The sequence below is a fragment of the Hippocampus comes genome, unplaced genomic scaffold (assembly GCF_001891065.2).
Source record: "Hippocampus comes isolate QL1 unplaced genomic scaffold, H_comes_QL1_v1.1 scaffold109, whole genome shotgun sequence".
Lineage (NCBI taxonomy): Eukaryota > Metazoa > Chordata > Actinopteri > Syngnathiformes > Syngnathidae > Hippocampus > Hippocampus comes.
The window spans coordinates 1,410,443-1,421,060 of NW_017805274.1; the positions used below are offsets into that span (position 1 = coordinate 1,410,443).

At 44.7% G+C, this 10,618-nt stretch overlaps 1 protein-coding gene and 1 long non-coding RNA gene across 3 annotated transcripts in view; one reads left to right on the forward strand and one right to left on the reverse strand.

Moving 5' to 3' along the window:
* Window positions 1-10,618, forward strand: part of LOC109515685 (uncharacterized) — a 155,616-nt gene that overhangs the window by 104,680 nt on the left and 40,318 nt on the right. For both annotated transcript variants that reach the window (XR_002168236.1, XR_002168235.1), the window contains exons 4-5: window positions 939-995; window positions 8,556-8,615. This is a non-coding gene — a long non-coding RNA (uncharacterized LOC109515685). The remainder of the gene's footprint in view (window positions 1-938; window positions 996-8,555; window positions 8,616-10,618) is intronic.
* fstl4 (follistatin-like 4) overlaps window positions 1-10,618 on the reverse strand; it is a 104,618-nt gene that overhangs the window by 81,714 nt on the left and 12,286 nt on the right. Inside the window, exons 2-3 of the mRNA XM_019869651.1 lie at window positions 4,235-4,371; window positions 1,194-1,227 (exon numbers count right to left, since the gene is read on the reverse strand). Coding sequence (XP_019725210.1) covers window positions 1,194-1,227; window positions 4,235-4,360 — 160 coding nt within the window. The 5' untranslated portion in view covers window positions 4,361-4,371. The remainder of the gene's footprint in view (window positions 1-1,193; window positions 1,228-4,234; window positions 4,372-10,618) is intronic.

The window sequence follows — 10,618 nt, forward strand, 5'->3', positions numbered from 1 at the left end:
AAGTAGACTGGACATAAACCACACACTTGAGGTGTCATTGTCTCCTATTACCCCGAGATGGGACCGTCTGGTTGCAGAAAATCAAGCTCGGTGCTGTGGTGAGTCGTCATTTTCATGCACTTTGAATTTGCGTTGTATCGTATTTTGAAGGCATTAAACATTGCTATAGCGATCGGAGTGTTGCGGCCAGATTAGACGCTCCTTGTGTTTATTATTATATTTCGAAAACGCCACAGTTTTCATGCAGCTCATACCAAATTATTTTGTTGTATTATTTCCGCCACACCTTAATTGCCGGTCCCTGAAAATATTGTCTGACATAAACCGGTCCGTGGGGCAAAAAAGGTTGGGGGCCCCTGGCTTAAGACACGGGTGTCAAACTCATTTTTGAGTTGCGTCTTCCCTCGGAGGGCCGTTCTGATGTTGAATCTCATTATCGCATTCTTACTTGTCAGGGGTAACAAAACGTATTGCAAAATCTCAAGGTCATTTATTACACATGACAATTTGACATTTCGGTACTTTTTTTTTTTGAGCAAGGATCATGCAAGTTGACACACATGATTTTCTTTCGGGGGAGGGCCACATAAAATGATATGGCGGGACAGATCTGGCCCCCGGGCCTTGAGTTTGACACCTGTGACTTAAGATATCATTGTCGATGAATTTCATCCAAAAGGGTTTTGCATGATTTGCAATATATGTCTCACCAAAAAAATACGTCATGACAGCGTTTGTGTGAAATCTGACTAAATGCCTTTGCAAAGTGGCTCTGAAAAAAATATTTTGTTCAGAATTTTTGTGAGACGTCATACGATGTCTCACATTTTTTTGTACAGAATCCTCGATACAAAAACTGACTTTTGGTGATCAGTCGACCGAAGCAGAACCACAAACATCATTTGACCGAACGCTAAACTCTACAAATTCTCTCCTAGATCACAAGCAAGTCGATCCAACGAGCAGTTCCGGAGTTCACTTTGCAGCACTTTCAGGTGAGAAATATGGACTTTTTCCAGCTCATCCAAACATCTGCTCCGGTTGATGAAGGTTGTTTTTGTATTCGCAGCCGGCAATATGAAAAGGCAAAGTGAATGTTGCGCCACAAATGAGGTGAAGCAAAATAATTCGGGGCGCTCCGTGTTGCCGGGTGCAAAGCTGCTGTTTGATTCAAACACGGCGCGTGTACTCACATTGATCGATGCTCTCGGCCGCCTCGACCCGCTCCTGCAAACAGAGTGCGCACACACACACACACACACACACACACACACACACACACACGCACACCCACACGCACACACACACACACACACACCAGGGTTGTTATTACAGAGACGGTTAATACCCCCCCCCCTCCCCGAAAAAAAAGGATGACAGGGAGCCAGGAGGTGGGCAGGTAGGAAGACAATGACCGCATCCAAGATTCACTTTGCTCGCTCTTAATTGGACCGCTGGCCACACGGGCAAACCCCGCCCCCCTTCCTCACGTTTTCAAACCGGAGTTCCAAAAAGTGCAGATAAATGAACGGCTCTCTGTCTGCTGTCTGACTACTTTGCCAAAAGAGAATCAATCAACATGGACTATTTTCACCGAGCGAATCCATCTCCATCCCGTCGCGGGTCCCCCGATGGCGTTTACTCCAAACGTCAGGGCCCCGCTCTTATCTAATTCGTCTGGGCTCCGACGGGCTTCCTAATGAGCTCAGCCAAACGGAGTCAAAGGAGAAGCGGCGTTGAGTGCAAATATCTCCACGAGCATCAACAGATCAATGCGTGGCGCGGGAGAATTACCCACCAAAAATATGCTTCTTCCTTTCTGGATTTTCACAAGCTGTCCAATAACATTTGCCCATCATTTTTAGAGATTGATGGTTGGAAGATCCGATGGAAAAAGTGGTGGTCGGGCAATCCGTGAAAGAACCAATTTAACGCTTGAGCCACTAAGAAATAAAATGGGCTGATGATCCATTTTGGTCCTTTCATCGTGATCTACGTTTACTGCCAATTATGACAATTAGAGCACAGGCTATGATTGCGCGTTTTGCTGATTCTACCGCGCAACATTGGGCCAACTCCAATTCCCAAGATGGCCGAACCCATCAAGCCAGGGTTTGTAGGCTGCGTCCTCCGAAGGACCTGTCGCAAGCTGGGCCCCTCGAAGGCTCCTCCTCTCGTTTCCTCCGTGGACCGCGTCAACCGAATTTGGACACGGACGAGCAAGTGTCCGTTGACTGACTTTTATAGCGGGTGAGCCATGTTTGGTGCTCCGAATGGTCTTATGTGGATAGGTTTCTAGTTCTGGGTTTTGCAGTTTGGCTTGAGAGGACTCGCAGTTGCTATAGCAAGCAACATTTTTTTTTTTTTTGGTTTGTTTTTGAGGGTTTTTTGAAGAAAAACACTTCTATCATCCGTGCTAAGCTTTAGCTGCTCGTGGTCAAATTCGAGGTAAGTGAGTGTTTAAGTAGATAGCGGGTCACATTCGCAAGCAAGTGCAAAGTGCACTTGGTTGCACCGCGTGAAAATTAAAAGCCGGGATGCGAAATGAGCAGCGATGAGGTCGGACACCTCCGAAAAGGAGAACCGTTGCATCTGGACCGGCCGCTTGAACGCAGCCCGCTCCTCCTGCCATTTCCCCAACCCGACACTGCCACGCCATTTTAACACGGCAATCGCCCGAAGGGCAACGCTGGGCTGGCCTCAATTTCGCTCCAGGTGAGAGCTCATCAAGCGAGGCTCGACGGTTAGCTCGGAATAAACGCGCGAGAGGTGTGAGGAGGAGCCCGAACCGGGGTTACGGCCGGCCTGTTCAATTGAATTATAGCCCAGGGAAACATATCGCATCTTTCAGAAAAGTCGGGCCAAAGTGTTGGATTACCTTACAAACAATCTTTGAGGTTTTTTTTTTTTCTTTTTTAATTTTAGTTGGGTCACGCAAAACCCCCAAACTTTTAACTGCAGATTTTGGACTTCTAAGACTGTATGTCACCGGTGTCAAACTCAAGGCCCGGGGGCCAGATGTGGCCCGCCACATCATTTTAAGTGGCCCGCGAAGGCAAATCAAAGATGACACTTTCCATGACACTTGCTAAAATGTGGACCAACATTTCAACTTTTCATCTGTAATAAATCGGTGATATATTGTGAGCATTTTCTTGTGACCAAACCCCACATTATAGTTACTGAAACAATAATTGAATAAAACGTTATTCTTGACTTCTTTAGGTATTTTCAGTCATCACGGCTGGCCAAGGGAAACGGTAATTATAATGTGGCCCGCGACAAAAATGAGTTTGACACCCCTGCTGTACGTCATCGTACACAAACCAAAAAAGTAGACGACCAACAAATGGCCCAAAACATGGTTGCATTTAACGGAATATAGATTTTTTGGGGGGGGGCAGTTTCAGCCATGGTTAAAACAATTACAAAAAAAAAAAAGATTTCGCAAAAACATGGTGGTCTATAATTTAGATCAATAAGTTTGAGGAATCTGCAGCCACTTTTTTTTTTTTTTGGCAGATGGAACCGTTTTCAGCTCCTGCAGAAACAAAAATGCAACACTCGATCATCTTGACTTCATTCCCCGTGAACAAGAAAGTCGTGCGCCAACATATGGGTGGAAAACCGACAAAAATAGCTCTGCGGCGACACCGATTCATTCCTTTATTAGACCGGCCGCCATGAGAAAGGGGAAAGACCGTCCGGCGTCATCCAGTGCTGTCACGCGGACTCTCTCAATTCCCATAAAACCTTCCCGCCAGATCAACGCGGTGTAAAACCTCCAAGTTATTAAGCATAATCAAGGTGCTGCATAGGTCGAAGCGCTTTGATTAAAAGGGGGCCCGTCGCATTTCACGCTCATAAAACGCCGCTTTGCTTTGCTTTGCTGCGAGCGCCGACGACAAACATTGCCCGACGTCAGAAATCCTTGGGAGACAACCGAGTCGGTTCTCGTGCCTCACCTTCACTTTTATGTGTTCGCCGCAGAATTACGGCAAGTTTATAGAACGGCCTGCCGTAAATTCTGCATTAAAGATAATCACGGTCGTGAGCAATAGCTCCCGTCTCAGTACTGCGCACGATAACAAAAACAATCATGGATATTTTATACCACAGAAAAAGAATGCACGTTGCGCGTGGCCGGAAATAGCCACAAATAAGCTAAAAGGCGAGAAAGATCCAACAAGGCCCGAGATTTACGCACGGAAAACGTTCATGAGTTGTTATTTACCGTGGACGGCGTTTCCAAAGAAGTCGGCGGGATGCCGGCTGCATCCACGTCTCTCCGGTGCCCTCCGGCCCAGCCGCACCCGAACAGGGCGGCCAGAACCGGAAACCAAACAGCAAGGCGGCCCATCGGCGGCTTTCCTGTGAGAATCGAGAACACTTCGATTAGTCTCTTGCGTTCTGCGTGGAAATTAGGGAATTTCTGCGGCGATGAAAATTGATGGAAGCGAACCTGCAAACACTCCAACCCGAGTATCGTCGCTTTACACATTCAGTCCTCAAGGTCAGTTTCATTTTGCTGCATGAAATTTGGTCAGCGTGTCAGTCATAAGGAGACCCACAAAAAAAAAAGTCTCAACAAGGCATGTCCGAAAACACAAATGTCGACCTTTTTGGTTTGTAACGGCCCTATTGGGATCATTTTTTTAATTCAGCCCATTCAGCCAGTTTGATTTAACAACATGTGTAGGCATGTAAATCACAAGTAAAAAAAAAAAAAAGCATTCCCAAAAGTAGCGAGAAAATCTTTTTAAATTGAGGCTCGTGTTGGCAATTTCCAGTGGTCCTTGAAAGAATTCAGCCCCCGCAGCCAGTTTCACTTGGCAAAAGGAAATTCGATAGGCAGGTGTGCCAGCAATAGACAAAAAAATAACAAAAAAAATGCCCTAACAGCCAATTTGATTTGAAGCAGCCATTCTAGGCTCATTTTGATCAATCGTCAATTTGGCCCGCCTTTCCTGTTGGCTCAGCACCAATCCCACAAAATTGCAATCATCCAAGAAATGGCGAAATGAGTACTAATCAGGAGACTTCCAAGACGGGAACAGGAAGTGACCGACTCCCTCTTTCCAGGAACTGCCGCCGATGCCGTTCGGCAGCTGTAATTCGCCACCAGGCTGACAGGTGCTCGCTCACTCTTGAAAATGAAGTGGCAAATGAGATCTGCCAATCACTGTCTGCTCATGTGTGAGGCACACGCGCACGCACGCCACTTCAAAATTCATTTGAAGGCAGCGAGTCAATGATGAAATTTTATTAGCCCAAGGCATGGACATCAAAACTTCAAAAATATTGACTTTCTTCATTTTGGGATTGTTTACCTTGAACGAGGAGTAAGATTTAAAAAAAAAACAAAAATCACATGGGAATATATTTGACATGCCTTTAAGATGTCTCAGCTTCTTACAGTCTTAGTGCTGACATTTTTTATTTTTTTGGGGTCATTGTAAAATATTCATTCGCTACCCTGCAAAGGTTTTACAGGGAGCGCACGGAAGGTCGCGCACACACACGCGTGAACAGCTCGTTGCTCACTGCACGTGTGGTCTTGTTCAGCCGCGACTGAACACTTGCGAGCGTTACAAAACTCACGCTAGTTCTAGAGAAACTATGACATCAGTTGGGAGCCCGCAAAGCCCGTTTTACTTTAACATAAAGTTTGGTATGCACGTCTATCAAGAAAAGACCCACAAAATTTTGCTTTATTTTTATTTTTTTTTCCCCCGAATCGCGCAAAAATGTTCTGCCTGGTAAGAAGTGACTCTACAAACCTGACGTAACCAGCTAAGATCAAAGTTGCTCGATGGCTGCCACTGTATATGATTTTAGTGGTTTAATAATGTTGTTCGGTAGATTAAATTAGAAACAAGAAAGTGCTGCCAAAAAAACGTACTGTAACCTCGAAGCTGCGCCAGTTCACCTTCCTGACAGGAAATAGAGAGACAGAGGAGAATGGAGTTTAAACACTTTGACTTCGATGTGACAGCCTTGCACTCATCTCATATCAGCCCCCTGGATTCATCTTGAGCTTTTGGCAGTGGGGAAAAAAAATAAATAAAATAACGCAAAATAAGTGACAGGTCAGCGTCAGCCTTAGTATCGTGTGTTCTATACTCCTGCTTATCTTGCCCTTGTCGCACATGAGCACTGGAGGTTTTTTTTTTTTTTTTTTTTTTTTCCCGGGGGGTAGGTGGAAGGGTGGAAAGATAAGGTTCTAAACTGTCACTCGACGTAATGGAAGCGCCGGCGTGGCACGTCGGCCCCTGGAGGACGGGCAGAAAGTTGACGTCGTGTCAGTTGAAAGCACTGACAGTGGCTGCCAGAAGAGATTTTCGAGATCGTGATTTTGGTTTTCCTTTGATCTGTTTAATATCAGGCTACTTTTCATGATTTACCCCTTCAAGGAGTTTGGTGCAGAAAAGCTACAGTATTTTTTTATACAGTAGATGTTTCACTCAATAAACCTAAAAGTGGGAGTGGGGGGGTGTCAATAATTATTATTTTCTTATGTCGACTTCCCGTTCAATGCCGGGCACGGGTTTCTGAGCCTTTTTTTTTTTTTTGTCCTGTTATGATTGCTTATCGGTGAAACTGCCATTGGGGGCTAACTTTGATTAACTTTCCACGGTTTGCTACAACAGAGTAACTTTCACGGTAGGTCGTAATTGAGAAACCTCGAATCACCACGAAAATTGGTGACTTCCCCAGCATGTTAAGGCTCTCAAGAAGCCCCCCAAAAAACAAAACACAACAAAAAAACATAAAGCAACACCAAGTCATTGAAATACATGGAAAAAAAAAAAAAGCGTGACGCAGCGAACATAATTATTCGTTTGACTCATGCTCCGCCACCCACGCGGAATACAAAAGGATGCAGTTCAGGTCTAGCTCAGCAAGGCCGCATTTTCTTATCGTCTGCCTGAGAATTCATTATCGCCTGACCCTTTGTGCCGCCGCCGTCATAGCAGATGCAGCTTAAAGCAACTCGACAGGGGAAAAAAAAAAAAAAAGCACAGTCCGTCTCTTCTCCAGAGAAGAATAAGTAGCTCCCGAGTTGCACCATTTTATTTTTCCACGCCTCATCGACTCACGCTTGACTGCTCTTCGCCGAAATTTTAGCGACTTAGTGTGGGACGTGTAAGTCGGAGAAGTTGGCGTTCCTCAGGGGGACTCGGTCAAGGGAACATCATGAGGAGGGCTAAATCCAGGATTCCCCCAGGAGGGATAAAGACTGCGGTAGCTTGCGGGGTCTATGGAGGGCCTGTACTGTACCACCAACTGGCAGTGGTGAGCGCAGGAAGCTAACGTAGCAACCGTCAGCATTGATTAGTGACTCGAATGTATGACAGAAGTCTTTTTTTTTTTTTTTTCAACATAAGACAGTCGACACTAGCTTTGGCTGAGAGTCGCAAAACAGGAAGTCGAAATTGAACATACTTTGAAACAATGGCGGCGCTAGTACTTTGACAATAGAAATGGTCAAAATCGGAAATCGATCCTTGGAAAAAAGACCGTCCGGATCTATGTCGTGTCAACACAACGCCGCTCACTATACCTTCTTGGCCACTTCTCTTGACGTACATTTAGATTCCGGTTACTAGCTAGCCGTGTGAATGTTGGCTTAGCATCGCATTTAGCATGGTTTCTCCATCTTTTCTTATAATCCCTCAGTTAGTATGCTACGTGTCAGAAATTTAGCTTGTTTATCTTATTTAGCTTCCCTCGACTACCTGCGGTAGGTGATGCGAGTTACATACAATGCTGCTAACTACCCTTACCGCTGCTCACATTAGCATTTTTAGTATTTTGTGTCTATAAAACACTGATTCTTACATAATTGTTGTATATAATGCTTTTTCCAAATACTACGCCGCTAACGAGTCCTGCTGCTATTGTAAAACGGGAACTACCCCCAATGCGGAAGAAATCAAGGCTTATTCTTGTCCGTTCTAAACACAGAAAATATCCACACAAAATGGCATTTGACTACATGGATCCAATATTTGGGAGGCAACCTTTCCGTGAACGTCTCCTCCATGTTTTTTTCCGCGCTCTTGGTCACCCGCCTGTTTGCCCCGAGCCGCTGGAGCGGGCCGAGTCAGCAAAGGTCATTTGCGGAAGTTCAACATTAGTGAGGAGAATTTCAAGTGGCTTCAGGGATAACGGCGGCACAGCGGGCGGGTGGAAAAAAAGTCACCAGTATCCCTGTGGTCCGTTCAGAATCATTATTATTATTCAAACAAAGTGCTCGGGCAGGCCTGTCTGGGCATAAGGGCGTGTGTGTGTGTGTGTGTGTGTGTGTGTGTGTGTGTGTGTGTGTGTGTCCCTTTCAATTTCAATATCTCACAGCAGGCTCATCACGGTGTGTCGCTAAACAGCGTGACTCACCATCTGTAATTTTCTTTTGTGTGTGCTATTGTTTTTAACGCTGTAAATCTGAAGTAAATGAGCATAACAAGCTGCGGGAGAAAAAAAACAATCAAACATCATTTCCACACAAATGCAGTATGCATTCATACAGTGCTGTTTTTTTTTTTCCCCCCCAGGTGTTGCTCCAGAACAATTATGGCAGACGTCCTGTTGAATTTCGAGCGTGTCTTGAGACGGTAAGATCCATTCATTATCCACTAAGAAATTTCGTGAAAGGTAGACAACCGCTTGCCTCAAGTGTGTTTTTATCCACAAACATTTCTTGAGGAATGGCTCTGTACAGTCCCAGTGCGTGTGTGCCCCTTTAAATGTCAATACTATCTCGCGCCAGGCTCATCGAGACGTGTGGCTAAACAGTGTGACTCACCATCTGTAATTTTCTGTGTGTGAGTGTTACTGTTTTTAAAAGTAGCAGGGCTCATTATATTCAGTCCCCCCCACACTTTTTTTTTTTTTTTTTGCAAAAAGCCCGACAAATCAAAGTCAGGAAGAAAGCAGTGAGAAAGTAGACTTTGGTCAACCCGAGGGGATAACTTTGCTGTTTGCTCCACATTAGACTGGGAAACGTGATGCATCATCACTGATAGGAAACCCTTTCAAATGTATAACGAAGCATCATTTTGACTGGCTGAGTTTGAATATGGACCGGGGCACATCTTGGCTGGCGCATTTCGACTCGGCTGCAAGGTGTGTAAATAAAAGATGAGTTGGACAAGGAGAAAACTGGCTTGCCATCATCTCGGGTTGCTGCACGAGCTGCTGCGCCGTCGTCCTCCATCAAAATCAACAACCGAGCCGGGATGCATAACGCGGGGGGGTGGAACAACAATACTTTTACTTTTTTAGTTCGAACGGGCATGTAATGTGCTTTACAAGTTGGGGGTGGAAAAGGAGGAAAAATAAGTCACAAAAGTCATGTCAGCAACTTTTAAGGCGGCGCTCTGAGCACAAGATAACAGATCAACTGCTCATGTTCATTTCTTGATCATTAGTTGCTGCGCTGAAGCCTAAAAGGACAGGGAAATGTGGCAGGAAAAAGAAGTCACCCCAACTTTGCATACATAACAAGAAAACTATGTAAAAGAAACAAATGTGGTCTTTTGTCAGATGGATCACTTTAAATAATTCCTTTTTGTTGTTGTCAGTTGCCCGGCAAAAGTCATGGAAGAAAAAAGCTAAAAAAGTGAAATCCGGTGGGCACAGGATGTCACCCAATTTCAATAAATCAATCAAAAATTAAATAAATAAAATAAAATGTCAAACTTTGTTAATTCATTTTCCTGATGATATCATCTGTCACTAAGCAGAGGTGTTACGGTTCTCCGAAACAGGGCTCCACTGCCCTACATAGCAGAAAAAGGACAGGGAGAGTCGACACAAACAGCAAGTCACCCAATTTAGGTCGGCCGAACACTGAGGGAACTGCAAAACGTTGACACTTTAGTGAAAACAAACGTTGCAGCCAGAAATATTCTGATTTGTTTTCTTGGTCATGGTCACCTGTTGCTAGGTAGAATTCAAATGGCTGAAACATTAGCGCCCTCACAAACATAGCAAAGTTATGTATATGCCAGTCGAGGTCATTTATATTGTATCCTTGGCATCCTGGGGCACTGCCCCACTGAGCAGAAAAAGGACAAAGAGAGCCAGCAACAAGAGAAAGTCACCCATATTAGGGGAAGACAACCCCCCCCCCCCAAACATTCAGTCGAAACAGCCTCTTGATGCGAGCTTGTGTAAATGATGCGCTTCCTTGTTGTGTTGCGTGGCACAAACTGTGTCTCTCGTTTATCAAGAAAGCATCTCGGGAACACACAAAAACAAAAACACACACGCACTGCCAGCGGTTACAAAATTAACAAGAAACAAAATGCCATTTTACCGAGGGCGCAGCGTGAGCCGTCTGGAGAAATGTCGGATAATGTTATGTAACGATGCACATCTGACAAGAGCGAATTCCAATCCAATCGCTTACCTCCGCCAAGGGAGAAAAAAAAAATCTTGCACACACAACAAAATCCGTTACACAGAAATATATATATATATATAACTTTGCTATATATATTTCTGTGTAACGGATTTTGTATATATATATATATATATATATATAGAGAGAGAGAGAGAGAGAGAGAGAGAGAGAGAGAGAGAGATCTAGCTCTCTCTCTCTTTATGTGTGTGT